Source organism: Zonotrichia leucophrys, chromosome 1, assembly GCF_028769735.1.
Source record: "Zonotrichia leucophrys gambelii isolate GWCS_2022_RI chromosome 1, RI_Zleu_2.0, whole genome shotgun sequence".
In the NCBI taxonomy this organism is placed as follows: Eukaryota; Metazoa; Chordata; class Aves; order Passeriformes; family Passerellidae; genus Zonotrichia; species Zonotrichia leucophrys.
Window position 1 is genome coordinate 65,508,215 of NC_088169.1, and position 15,125 is coordinate 65,523,339.

The 15,125-nt window shown below is 36.5% G+C and overlaps 1 protein-coding gene across 1 annotated transcript in view; it reads right to left on the bottom strand.

Annotated features, from left to right (window-relative positions):
- FREM2 (FRAS1 related extracellular matrix 2) overlaps positions 1–15,125 on the bottom strand; it is a 125,537-nt gene that overhangs the window by 43,237 nt on the left and 67,175 nt on the right. The window contains exons 4-6 of the mRNA XM_064715661.1: positions 13,138–13,368; positions 10,365–10,490; positions 9,243–9,494 (exon numbers count right to left, since the gene is read on the bottom strand). Coding sequence (XP_064571731.1) covers positions 9,243–9,494; positions 10,365–10,490; positions 13,138–13,368 — 609 coding nt within the window. The remainder of the gene's footprint in view (positions 1–9,242; positions 9,495–10,364; positions 10,491–13,137; positions 13,369–15,125) is intronic.

Genomic DNA, 15,125 nt, shown 5'->3' on the forward strand with positions numbered 1-15,125 from the left:
GCATATATGTGTTCTAATAGTAGCAAAAGAAAAGCCCAGAGAAACCATCCCTTACAAAAGCTTTATATTAAAACAACATCAAAGAGGACTTTAAAATCTGAAACTAGGTAGCACCATTCTGCAGCTATTTACACACACTTGAAACTATGCAAGAAACTGAGCTTGCATTTGGCACAATGAATTTAATTTGCCAAGTCATTTATTTTCACTGAATGCTGTAGAAGCAGGGGTCAAGATTACAGTCAAAGCTCAATTCTGTAGCAGGTACCTATTGTGCAAATGCCAATAGCTTTTTATTTGATGTGGTCAAAACAGATTATTTTCAAATTCATATGTTGCAATCTTAACAGCTTTCATCTTCTTAGTAGTGTTGTCATAACTTTTGCAATCAAAAAGTAAATTCCCCTCAGAATCAAAATTGCTAGTTTCAGCCAAATTGCCACAGACATTATCTTAAGCAAATAATGTCTGCTCTTCTATTTGTCTCAACAGACCATTTCTGTCCATTGAGTTAAAGAGTTTTTTTTAAAACAATTCTGCAAACCCTGTAACAGGTAATAGGATTCAAATTAATACCATCTTTACCAAACACACTTTGTTTTTGTAAGGAAATTGCCATTTCTTTTTTAATTCACAATGGCAGTGCCATAAATTGATTACACTGGCTCATCCCTTAATTACTCTCATTTTATGCAACTTAAACTAGTAAATTCAGTAGAGTAACATGGTGTGAAGCAGCAACTGCTATGAACAACATTATATATGATTCACATTTAATTAATTTATGATGCACATTAATTTAACATAACACTTCCCATTTTAACTAATTTTTTATGTTAAAGTGCATTGATGCTTCAGTTTCTCTAGACACAGTAGCATCACAAGCAGCACCTGCCTGGCAGGCTTGGAGTCCACATTTAAACTCTGCTACATCAATAAGCAAAACTCAAATATGAGCAAAGTAGCATGCTAAAGGCAGCAGATTACAGCTCTAGCTGCAAGAGTAAGGATGGCAGTGAGATGGCTACAGTGATACCCCATCTCTGGTCACCTGTACCTTCCTTCTTGAAAGCCTGCAGCATGCTTTGTAGCCTGGAGAACAGAGCTGATTCTGATTTTGCCTAATGTCAGGCTGCTGATAATAAATGGTACAGCAACAGCTCGATGAGCTACAGAGCATTCCTGAACAATGGAGAATAAAGATGCTTGAGTGTAGGAGGACTAGCTCTAGCTTAAATTGTTGAGGATTTGTGCCTTTAAAGTAAAAATTAATTTTTCAACAATTAGTCAATTGTTATGTACAAGACAGTAATGAGCACTTATAAATTGTTTCCCAGCTGCAAATGGCATGTTAGGAGAAAGGCTAATGTGTGCAGTTCACTCTAATAAGTGACCTTCCCTTGAAGCAATTAATTTACCTTTGCTGATTTGCGAAGAAACATTGCTACCTTTCTGAAACACCAAATTCACATATCAGTGAATGAACATATACCTGAAAATATTTATTAGTATAGTAATATTGTTATGATTCTCCACACCCTTCAGGGTATAACCTACAGGCCTGATATCACTGGAACTACTACACATTTTGGAGGAGTTTTTCCTATGTTCAGTCTGTAGAAGATTTTTCCTACTGTAAGTAAGACACTTTTCTAAACCATTCCATAATGCAGACAATTGCCTCATTTACCAATGGAAATAAAAATATAAAGACTAACAGATGAAGAAACAGACACTGGAATCTGGGGACACACCCAACCATGATTATATTGCCTGCAGCAACCATCTGAATTTCACATACCTTTCTTCTACTGGCTATACCTCCCACAGAGCATGAAACCAATTCAGAATCTTCTACATGCTCTATTTCTAAAATTAATTAGATTACATTTATATAGCAAGCCTGGGAAATGGGATTGGTAACAAATTCTCAACAAACTGATGAAACAGAGGCAGACAGATAAGTGGAAAGTCTTGGCAGTAGCACTTAAATATACCACACACAGGGTTTTTCACAAAGAGGCCAAGCTTGAAGGTGCTTACAGTCAGTGATTCAAATATCAGGTAAAAAAATGAAGGCTACAACAGAAATGGTATGAGAAGTTCAGCAACATTTTAGAAATCAGGTAGAGATACAGTATGCAGCCAGGTAAAGATATAGTATGCAGCCACTTCTGGCTGATCTGACTTTAGATTTTTGCACTCTTACTATTAAGTCACAATGCTGGTTACGTTGAGTTTGCTTAACCAGTGGACACAATTTCTTATAGGCTTTTCTGCCCACATACAATCAGAACATATTTAGCACACTGAGGCTGCAGAAGAAATGCATGCAAGATATCCATTAACCAGAGCTACAATTGAGGATGGGATTTGGCAGTGAAGACAAGAAAATATGCTCTGCTGTATGTTAAAACTTCTTGTGTACTGTCTCTTGGACTTTTGATCCCATTTGTGTGAGAGAGAGAAGAGTGTCCTGACAGTGAAGAGAGATAGTAACTGAGTTAATCTTTTAAAAATTTACATGTTTAAAAGGAGAATCGATGGCATTAAAGCCCAATGGGCTGCCATGGTTACAGTGTTCAGTATCTTTTGGGTCTTTAAAGACTATGAGCAAAGTCTCAGTATGAGGAGATTCAGAGTAACGAAGATGATTGAAGAATTAGGAAAACTGAATGCAACAAGACATCCTACTCAACTTGATTATCCAAATCTTAAATATGCAAAGCACTCAGTCACTAAATTCACTCCCTACAACCATATCCAACAATGAACAGATGATTAATTTAGAATGGTTTGCTAGGCATGCATTAATTTCTAAACAGTCTATAATAAATGCAAGATCTACAGTACAAACACCAATGCCATTAAAAACACAATATGCTACAGTAAGACACAAGAGAGAAAGCAGTCCAATGTACTCTTGAGTGAACTGTCATAAAGCAATAATGCATTAGGCTCTGGGATGCAATACCAGTTCACATAAGAACACCATTTCATTAAACTTGTTCTAAATTTAACAGAAGGCATATTTTTTCTACAGTTCATGTAATCTTGTGCCTTCTGCTTATCGCCTATTTTGTCTGCTTTGAGTGAAAACCAAAAGTTATCTGCATTTCAACACTCTCCTCGAAATATTACTGCAATTCACATAGAAGTGTAATATTGGACATATAAACAACCCATTTAAAAATATACAGCAGTGAAGGCTGAAGAGCTTTGTGCTCCACCAGCTGCATTCCCTACTGTAAAAGAGCCATCTGAAATAGATGTGACAAAGTACTGCCTGGAGATCATGTTCTGTCCTCCTCACCTATCAAAGGAACCCAGATCAGAAGGTTGGACTCTATTTGTAGTTATTAAGCAGATGAATAAAAACGAGATTAATCCAACATCTGTACTTCACACACACACTTATAAAATGGGACACACATGCATAATAAGGTGTAAGCCACAAATAATGCTAAGAAAACAAATCATAAATGTGCCTGGTTACTCCACAGAATGTCCTACTGCAAGGCATGGCATTAATTTATTTCTGTGATAAGCAGCAAACAGGCAGTTTCTGAAATCTTTAAGGCTATCATCATGGATTGAACAGTTTTCACTTTGTTGAACTGGTGATAATAAGAAGCTATTAGTAAAGAAAACTGGGAGTATAACTTGTCATAAGCTGGCTGTCGTCCACTTTTTCCCCTGATTAGTTGCCAACCTGGCTACCTGCCACAGGCTGGGGAAAGGGAAGGGGTCATACAGAGATTTTACTTAATGGGAGGACAGAAGAAGTTAAAAGCTGCACAGAAGTGCCAGAGGCATCAGACTCACAAGCATTGTAAAAACATAAAAGGGAGAAAGTAATCAAAGATGGATGCACACAGGAAAAAAGAACTAGTTCACTATTTTAGACATGTCCAGAGAGTGGTGATGGATAGCTGGCCAAATCATGACTCTAGTCTGTAACATAACAGTGTTCAGCCTGTAGTGTTCAGATTGTAATTAAAATTGGACAAATGCACTAGCAGATGCTAACTACCAAGATTGATCAACCTCCTGTTCAGTTTAAGATCTGACAGACCTACTGGGAAAGAGGAAAAGGCATATTTGACTTGTCTGCCTTGGAGACCAATGGAAATAAGGAGATTCCAACCTGCCTTGTGAGATAAGGATGTTCCTCTGATAAACAATGTTACTAATAAAACACTTATTTATCATAAGCTTAAAATTTGGCACAGTACATTCACTGAGAGTAAGTTTCTAGCCTGCTTGCTAGAAGCCAATGCAAAGCATATATTTATGGTGTAACATTGCAGTGCTGACTTTTCAGGCTATTGATGGTAAATATTAATATACTCTACTATTTCAAGGAAGCTGGAAAAGTGTTAGTGGGTACCAATTTCCAGAACTTTGTCTATGGATTTTCAAAATTTAATTAAATGTACAGAAAGTGACAGCAAGTGTTTTAAAGAAAGCTCCAGAAGACTAAATAATTAATCTGTTCTGTTTGACCTCTAACATTCCCTTTCTACACTAGGATACCATCATCCAGTTTACTCATCTGTAAAATATTCCCAGACTGTGCTATCCTTTATCATGTGGATGGCATGAGTGATTGATTCTGTTGATCAGGTGTAAAGATAATGGTCAGCAAATCTCCCACATAAACCTGAGTCCTTTGCTTTCCCAACCTTGCTGTAGAAATGTCAAGAAGTTTGAGCAGCTTCTTGCCCATCTAATGTGAATGAAGTGGAAGAAATGTATTTAATGTACTTCCTGCTGTGAACAGCATGAGTCTTCAACAATTTCACTAAGGCAGAAGGGCTGTTTGTCAGCCTGGCTGTAAGGCTGTGTGCTCTCACAGCAACACTAAATACAGTAGCATGGAATTAAAATCACATGGGGAGACAGTCACTTACAAAAAATGTGCAGCACACAAAATAAATGTAAGTATTTTCCCCTCAGGTGCAAACTTCCAGCTCTGCATTCACCACTCTTTTCAGGTTTCCAAATGTGATTACAAACTTAGTTTTAAAAACTCAGTAAAACAATAAAACAATAAAAAACCAAGTAAAAGAGAGTCTAAATTAGCACAGCAGTCAAAATACTGGAACAATGAAAAAGCAGAGCTTTGACTCAAATCTTGTTAAAGCATTTTGTATCAGATTTGTGGCATACAACACAGTAACATTTTTAGTGCTGGAACTAAATTACTGGCTCTTCATTCCCATATGAATACTAACAAAAGACTTAGATCTCATTTTTTCTCTCTCTCTATGAAATTATTTCAGAGTCACCGCTTCAGCTGGAAAAACAGAGAGCACTTTCAGGCTGTTCTAGCTTAGTTGCTAAGTGCCTGAGGATCAAGGCACTTCCATGGAACAGAAGGGTCTGAGTGTTTTCATGAGTCTTAGACTGAATTCCAGGATTCCTCTGTCCAAGGAGAATGAAAAGGGCACATTAACCTCATCCTCCTTTTCCTAGATGCATAATATTTATCTATTCTGTAAAGTGCCTCCTTCAAATGAGCTTTATGCTGAACTCTGTGCTCTCCATGCATTACAGGTATGTACTTCATGCCCAGTAGTGCTTACAACTTTGTATTTGCAAATTAAATTTCTAAGGTAGGCTTTATATCTACTGCCATAAATCAATGTATTTAGATGCACCAGGTATCCCTGATGACTGGGCTCAATAATTTAGATACTTGTCCTAGGATGAGATGCTTCCTGGGAGTACATTTCTCTTTTCAATAACTATAGAAGAATCCTGTAATAGCCTATTTGAAACAGATGTCTAGAATTATAGAGGCTAATACCAAGTGAGATTAGTGGCACCCCAGAAGAGGATGATTTACATAGGTCTTTTTCCTATGCATGTTTTTCTTTCATGGTTCACAGTTAATAGCTATCACATCTGACTCCAACAAACCATGTTTTTGCTTTTTAGTGCCTTAACTGTAGTGGCATGCATAACTTCGAATCCAAGGTTTCAATGTGAAGTTTTTTCTGCTACTTACTTCATTAACTTAATCCTTTTCTTTTTTTCCATCTAACTTTAGTACCTATCAGGAAAAGTCCCTTCCAAATTAGGAGTTGTCCCAATAGCAGCACCAATCTGAAAATCACCATTCATAATATATAAATATACCAGTGCATGTTCTACATACTACAATTTTTCTTCCCTAGATTTTGCTTTGGCAGCACAGCACAACTGTATAATCCCCAATTAAACTTTTCAGTTGCCCAGAATTTAGTGAATACACCATAATTCACTAGAGCATGCCTCTTACTTTTATTATTGTCAGGATTATACAGCAACTATGGCATTTTAGTTAGACCCTAAGGGCATCTTCTAAAAATAAAAGACTTGGATGGTAGATGCTGAAGGTGAGAGTTTCCTAATTAACTCACACTGAATGCCAGAGGACATAAGGCAATGTTGCTAGTGCTGACTTGAGTTCCATAGGAAAGGTCTCCTGTAGTATAATTAAACTTTGACTTTTTGTTATTTCTGTTGTTTGGCATGAAGAAGTCAATGTATAATGTTAATTCAGTCACAGATCTTGGAGACATCACTTAATGACACACACTGACACTTGTCCAAAGAAACTCTGTTAAGTAGAAGATGAATTTAAACAAACAATGAGAAATATGTATCAGTAGGTGTGAAGTTGAGACTAAAGTGGACCACAGAATCTAGCATTACCGCATTACTACAGCTGATAGGCTATTACAAATGTGCTAAAGCTTCTATCAGCCTCTATCTTAAACATCTTTTGAATTAAACCTTTCTGTTAAAAGCTAAAGATTTTTTTTTCACATTCCAGGCTGGTTTAACTTAGTAAAAATAATTTTGTGCACTGCAAACAATAATAACCAATGCTGCTTAAAATCCTCTGCTTATTTATGCAGAATTTCAATCATGACTGCCAGAGTGCTAAAACCTTACAAAACTATGTTTGTAAACATATATTTGTATGTATGTGTGAATACATTAAAAAACATTCCAGGTGTAATCTATAATTTATCTACCCTGTAGTTTGCTCTCTGCTTTTTATAGATAAGGCAGTGCAGCAGATGTCAAGTAAAACACATGAAGACTTTTCATGCTTTATATTTTTATGCAAACTAAAAAGAATGTGGTAGGAAATTTTACTGCTAAATGAATTGGTTTTGCATGTGCTGAAATTCTTTGTGGGAGTTCTTTCACTGTAAAAAAGGAGGTCTGCCACATAATTTCAAATACCACATATGCAACATTTTGGGTGTAAAAAGAAAAGTGAATGCTTGTAAAAAGGATTCCAAACCTATCCTTCAAAGATCCCTTATCTTTCAATATCGGAAATATTCTTTATTCCTACCAACTAACATAGATATTTCAGTTGTTACATAATGAAAATATTCTGTTCTAACTTCCCAGACACTTCCCCAGCTTTTTTAATAAATCCCATAAGGTTATTCTTTGCTAAATTATTTTGTGTAGAAAAGTTTGTAGCTCTGAGGCAGCGTGTGCTCTTAAATTCAGAAACTTAAAACTAAACAGTGGTACACAAACTAAATTACTTCTCTTGCTTTCTAATGGCAGCGTTAAAGGAGATTTCTCATTCACTTCCCTAATATTTTGTGTGAGTTTCATGAAATATTAAGTTTTATACTCTGTTGTTACTTGGATTCACTGAGATTCCCACTGAAGTTAGATGGTCTAACTTCAGCTCATCTCTGATATTACCTAATGTCTTGGAGAATCATTCTCTCCATCCCAAACTCTCCATATATATACTTAAGCAGTCCGAACACCTTCAATTCTTGTGTAATCAGCTTCTCGATGAATACATGTTTTTAATAGCTATTTTCTAAATAATCCATACTTTTCTATGTAGAAATTTTAAAGTTCATTAATTCATCAAAATTATTCATACAAATCAAACTGTTGTAGAAGCTCCTAAAGGAATAAATTTGTGTTTGCTATAATAACAGAGTAATTTCTATTCTTCAAGGATTTCTATTTTGGCTTGCATTTGCTATATGATCTCCTACGTTACAAGACCTGTTTTTTCAACCTGTTGTAGTCATTAATGCTATATGATTCCCCAAATGCTCCACAGAGCAAACAAAGTCACCTCTGTCACAGGATTACAGGTGAGAAATTTCAGGCAGGCTGAGTATTTATGAGGCAATTAAATGGGTGCAGACTTCCTGCCTTGAAGAGTTGTCTTTTGTATCCTTACCTAAAGAGAAATCACGGTGCTGATAATAAAGGTCTGCTTTGGCATCAGACTTTCAAAGAGTACTGTACTATGTAATTTCTCCCTTTAGTCTTTAGGAAATATGATGGTGTCACAGTAGATGGTTTATGGCCTCACAGAGAGGACTCAAACAGTTTATCAGTAGACTTATCTCAGAATTTACAGCTGAGATGTCAGTCTCCAAACTCCACACATAAATGGGGCAATTGTACCAGGAAGCTTTCATGCTATTACTCCTAGAAAAAGAGCTGTCACACCAATGCTGAAGCATTAAAGGAGAGGCTGAGGCAGCAATAATACATGTATTTTTGAAAGCAGTTGGTGATACAGTGTGCTGATTCTACTCTGTCTTAGTCACATCCATTTTTCTGATCACCACCAGAAGTGTCCCTTTCAAAGCAGTATCTTAAAGCTAATAACCAGTTGAACAAATGACATAATTCTGTAGGGTTTCCTTACTGAGGCAATTTCAAAAGCAACATTACCCTTATCTGAATATCTGCTTTATTAAAAAGACAAAGAGAACAAAAATGGACACTTTCGTGCAGAAATTCAAATGCAGCATCAAGTCAGAAGAAATATATCTTCCCTTTTGGGAGCTGCTAGATGGCTTCTGCCCCATCAGGGCCTCCAAGAGGGCCCTTGCAGCATGATTGAATGGGCCCAAACATTGCAGACACAGCCTCAGAATCACAGAAACAAGGCTGCCCATGCAAGGTGACATCTTGGACTATGTCTGTTAACGTGACAGAATAGAAAAGTGCAGCTCCTTGCTCTGAATCACTGCTCATGTGATTCCATCAAACAATAAAATAGCAATACTAAATACTGTCAAAAACCTGCATAGCTTTCCAATAATATTTTCTAATCTCAAGATGGAAGCAGCATGTGTTTTAACAGTAGGAAGAAAAATAAAACCCACATGTTGATTTGAATGTGATATTCTTTGTAGTTTCTGTCCCTGCATTGAGGGTATCACTTTAATTATATGATATCTTACCATCATCCTTGTCAGGCACAATGGTAACGTGAGTGCTTGGGAATTCTGCACCAATCCTTCCACCCATGGGCATGCTCAGTAAAACATCAAAGGTCTCAGCCTCTTCATACAAGGAATCATCTATGATGACAATCCGACACGTTTTCTCTCGTTCGTCCTTGTCAAAGCGTAGAACGCTGTTGTGATCCTCTGGCCTGGATATGTAGTCAGAGTAGGAAAGTACAGAGGTTGGGGCAGTGCCAGAGGCTGTTCCTGTGGCATAAAAGGAAAACAGTCACTATACACACCATGGTTACAATGATCTCCTCACAGAGGTGGAATTTTATTTTCATTATCTTTGAATTTCTGTTTACAGGGCTGTGGACAAGCTCAGAGGCCCATGTACCCCCTTCTGAGGTCTCTACTACTCCTGTATATGATTCAATGGAAGAGTGTGGTTCTTCATATCATTTTCACCTTTCCAGTCAGAAGGAATATTGCCTACCACAAGAGACAGACTGACAAAATAGCCCCTGTGAGGATTACCAGTTAACTACCTGAGTATATTTTACCCATATTGAAGCTATCAGTGGACTTGAACAGACAGAATGTCGTGAAAACAATTTATCTGGATTCCAGATCACTTCACACAAAATATTGCTTCAGCTCTCCAGATAAAAAATAATATTAAAACCACAGGTGTAGAAACCCCATGCCCTGGCACATGCATTATTAGTAACAGACTGAAAGTCAGAGGAAGGACGAGTATGACAATTAAGCAATATTATTTTGTATAATTTTTTTCAAGATACAAACAAGTGAAGGATAGCCAGGGCAACCACTGCAGTGCTTTCAGTTCTCATCAATTTCAGATATAAGGGGCTGCCTATAAAAATCTTGCAGAAATATAAAGAACACAGATCATCTTCACCTCTCCATGATGCTTTTAAAACTGTGTTCAGTAATACTCTTAGACAGATTGCATAGATGAATGCATTTCCAGTAGAGACTGAAGATATTTAGATGAAAAAGTAATTAACAGAGTTATAAATAATTTTATTATAAAGTAGATGGAAAAATATTTTTAAATTTCTGTCTCTTTTCCACTCTTGCCATTTTTTATTCTATAGCAGATTCTACTACCTTGTTGTGTGTAGCAGATGACCATCAGTTCCTGACTCACATCTCCACTTCTTCTGACTGGAATAAATAACTCACCAACATCTTCTTCAATAGTATAGGTGGACTGAGGAATAAAGACTGTTGATTCTGCAAAGAAAAGAACCTCATAAAGTCACCTGTACATTAGCTAAGAGTATTTTTGAATATTCTGAAGTGCAACAAATAACTTGCATTCACTGGCAATGCCACTAAATTGTAGTAAAACTTGGAGGGTAAGAGAAGTAGAGTTCCATAGAGCTTCAGAAATGGAAAACAAAATCAGATCATTAGGTCTGAATCCATAAGTCCTTATTAAGTGGTCTCTAATGTGACTGATTTGTTTATCTAGGGTTAATGGTGCAAGACAGTATTTGGAGAATTTGTCCTCAAAGTGTGTCTTTTTATTATTTCCATGGTATTTAATTATTAACTGTTAACTGCAGTATCAATATCAACTGTTAACTGAAGTATTAACTGCATAGCTCCCACAGGCTGTGTTTCATCAAGGCCATTCTTTAATTTACACCACCGAGATAACCAGGAAAATCATTTGGCATTGAGGAGCAAGGTTGAACTCCTGACATCTTACGCTGACTTGGACATTTGATTTTAGCTGGTTACATGTCTACACTAATTTTTTACTAGGAGACCCAGCCAATACAGCTAGTGACATAAAAAAGGATATCAGATATTTTTTCAGAAGAAAAACTCACTAAGATGCATTCTGAACTTCTTCATTATTTTATGCTCATATAATCAGATTGCTGGGTTTTATGTTGTTACTGGGATTCAGGAATCAATTTTGTTCTTGTCCTCTCAAAAACTCAAGAACAAAAGGTGGCTACACACATAATTACAAGCATATTTACAGTTACATTAGTGTCACTACAACCCAAACAGAATATAATTCTGTATAATATTAAATTAGGTGATAGCAGCTGACTGCACAAAGCAAATATTCATCATTCCAGAGTACTTTGGCAAACAGTGTTCTGAAAATTGTCAAGTGACTTTTTTGAAAACACGTTCCAGGTTTTTATTTCTCGAACTACTACTAGCATGACTTGAGGTCAAAAGTCTGCCTTAAAAATGCTGCAATTCAGGTTTGATAAGACCAAGAGTACTCACTATTCTGGCAAGACAAAAATTCAACATGAAAAATATCAAATGCCCACTTTCTTGTTTTAAAGTAAAGCAAAAGGCAGCCCTGAAAAAACCCAACCCATTTAATTCCTTCTATTTCTCCCATTTAGAATTTAGCCGGCAAAATAAAAAACTCTAACCTTCCAAAACATGCAGGAATCTGATTTATTTGGTTTCCTCTCTCTCTCTGTCTCTCTCTCATAATTATTCAACTAGGAGTAAAATGGCACTATGAAAGTTTAACAGACCTTATGAACAACACAAAAGCTTGGAGGAGAATGAGCTACACCATCACAGCTAGTATAAAATACCATATCCCTATGCAATCTATATTTCCAATAACACATTAACTAATGTCCCATACCCAAAGAGGCTGGTACAGCTTTCTGAACAAACTCACAGTTATGATCCTAAAGCTACACAATTCAAATCAATTTTTTTTTCACTGGAAGGAGAATAAAACTTTTGATGATCCTCATTCAGTGAGCTTGGTAAACCCTGAGCTTCAAAATGCTGTTAGGAAACACAGTCCTTCCCTCAAAGTTCTCTCTATAGTTTTCTTCTAGATGTTCCTTGATTCGCAGCTGTGCATTTGATTTTGCCCTCTGCAACTTCTCTTTATATATAATTAATACAAATTCTCTGGAACTGTAAAAATTAAAAAAAAAATTTAAAATGTTATCTTAATGTAAGAAATATAAAATACTGCTGGTGGCATAATGAGGACTCAGCCAATTACCTTTAACTGTGCTATCTTACTGATCATAGAAAAGATAAAGAAATTTAACACATTTTCAAGTTATTTCTGTGTCTCATACATGCTGCTTTCCAAGTTAAGTTTTCTCAGTGATTAAAAATGGATGTGAGACAAGTTCTGGTTTAGCTTGCATTTGTAACTAGGAACTAAGACACTTCTGATAATTTCCATGCCCAACACTCTTCAAATGCTAAACTAATTACGGAAGACCACGTAATTCAAGTTGTTACAGTCATCCAGTATTTAAAAGATTTCTTAAGACAGTTCTGTGTGAGTACAGCCCACAGGTTCAACTGAAAAGATACAAACCAACCAGAGCATGCTCTGCTTCTCTTTTAGAATTTTTTAAAATCAGCTTATTTCTTGATTTATATTTAACCATAATTTTATTTGTTCTTGAAACAGCGTGTGCTATACTTGGTCTAATGAACTTTACAATTACTGAGCTTCTCAGATTTATATCAAGGCCTAACTGATGCAAATAGCTCACTCCAAGACCAAATTTGTGATCAACCAGCCTAGACTTTACTGTACCATCCTCTCCCACATGAATTACCATGGCAGAGTAAATCAAGTCAGCTTCCAGCCAGCTCTTCAGTCATTCACACACATTCAGTCTAGAAATAACATATCATTAAAAAATGCAGGTATTTCATAAAAACATGCTGCCTGAGTACCTTCATCAAGCACTTAAAGTGATGGAGGACAAATGGCTACCTGTTGCCCAAGTCTGTCTTCAGAAATATTTTGAGGACAGTAAACCTTTAGTATCCACTGTTAATCACAGCATCTGCCCTCCAGTTTATCTTTTGGTATATGCACATATTAGCAGTACAGTTCTGGAAAGGTTCTCACCGTCTCCTGGGTCAATAATTTCCACTGTGGACGCAGCAGGAAATTCCAGAATTGCCATGACAGGCTCAGAAAGAACAATTTGAAAGGACTCAGAATGCTCATGTTCACCATCACTCAAAATCCTTACTCGCCATGTGGCTAAGGTTTGACCAGGATTAAACTGCACCTGCTTCTGGGCTTTTCCTCTGAAGTCTTTATCTTTCTTGGCAGTACCATCTTTGGTGCTAATACCTGTTAAAACAAGAAATTCAGGTCATTATGAACATCACTAGTAATTTTTCTCCCATTGTGTCAAATTTAAAAGATGTGTAGAAAAATATCCTCTCCACAACCTGAAAACATTCAAACTAAATCAATTTCTTTTGATCAATTTTATATTGGGCGTCACACACAGAGGTGGAAAAACTCTACATTCTTTGAAGTTATATCAAGTTTCCATTTCCCTATAATTCAATTATGGATGTCCAAAAAGGAAAACAGCATTTTCTCTCTCCTTTTAGCCCTCTGAGTTCTCTTCTTTTCCAGAACATCTAAACAGCATCCTGCCTGAAACCCTAGAAAATATTTATATTTCTTAGAAAAAAAAAAAAAAAAACACCCTGGATTCAGACTTTAAAGGGAAAGCTAAGGAAATACAAAGACAAAAAGGAAAATATACTGGATAAAAACGAAAGAAGATGAAAAACCTGAACCATTGCCCTCACTGTCATTGCAATTAGAATGTTTTAAAATTATGGCCCTCTTATTTCCGTATTTGCATAATGACAATCATTAGATTAAAGTGAAGTTGAAGCTGCAACTCCATGGGAAAAAAATCATATAACTCAATCCAAAGAGATTGCACAGGCCTTTCAGCCTCAGATTCAGACTGCTCTGAAACAGGTTTTCACAGGCATCTCATTCTCACTTTAAGACTGTCTGAAAGACCTTCATGGAAATTAGACAGTATTTGAGAACTGTCTCCAACTTATGTGTTTGGCCTTGTTTAAATCCCACAGTAAAACTGAAATCTCAAAGGCTGTTCTAGGTTTTCAGAAAAAAAATACCTTAAAACTTCTCCTTTCTCTGATTGTTTCTTCAGCTGCATTATTTAATGCATTGAAACACATGTCCTCTCCCTACAAATCTTGCCTTTCTTTCTTCAGGCTTGTGCCTCGTCCTAAGTCATAGCTAATTCTATATAACCTATAAACCTTCAGCCACTTTGGCACTGCATATGGACCAGAAAGGCCAGTAAGCATCTTGGCCAGTATGTTTTATGCTCTTCCCAATTCTGTAATTCCATTTTCTGGACTAAGGTAGTTGGAGGAAGTTACTCAAATGGTTTTTTTGATTTTTCTGTCAGCTCAATACTGAAACTGACCTTGAATCCATAGGTAGAAAATTTTGTAAACACTCTACCTGAAGGATTGGAAGTCACATCAGTATCTGTTATTCAGTACCAGTAATTAATTTAATTAAACCACACATCCTTAACTATGTATTTATCTCTTCCATTCTTTTTCTTTCTTTAAAAGAAATATATTATTAAAGTCGGTTCACTGTTAAAAAACAGTCTTTTAAGTAAGATCCTGTTGGTTAAGGTGTATATCCCTAAATCTCATGCCAAAATAGGTGTCTCTACTGCATCTCACTACCTGAAACTCAGATTTTTAATCAGTAAAAGCCCTAAACAGAAACTTGCCAGGTAAATGCTTACATATCTCTTCAAAAACAGCTTTAAATTGAGTGTTTTCTCTAAGCAGTGTAATCTAAGCATAGGTTTCTGTGTGAAATTGTACAAGGATAATGTTCCCTGGTGCAAATGCGTCAGAGGAGGAAACAGATCCAAAAGCCAGAAACAGGTGTGAGGTTGCAGAATGTGATAACACAACCTTTTTTTCACCTTTCCACTCCCCAGACACTGCAAACAGTTTTCAACACCTCCTGTATCAGCCTCAGTTGACTGCCAACACTGAGTAAAGAAAATGAACCTAATGCTCGTGGCT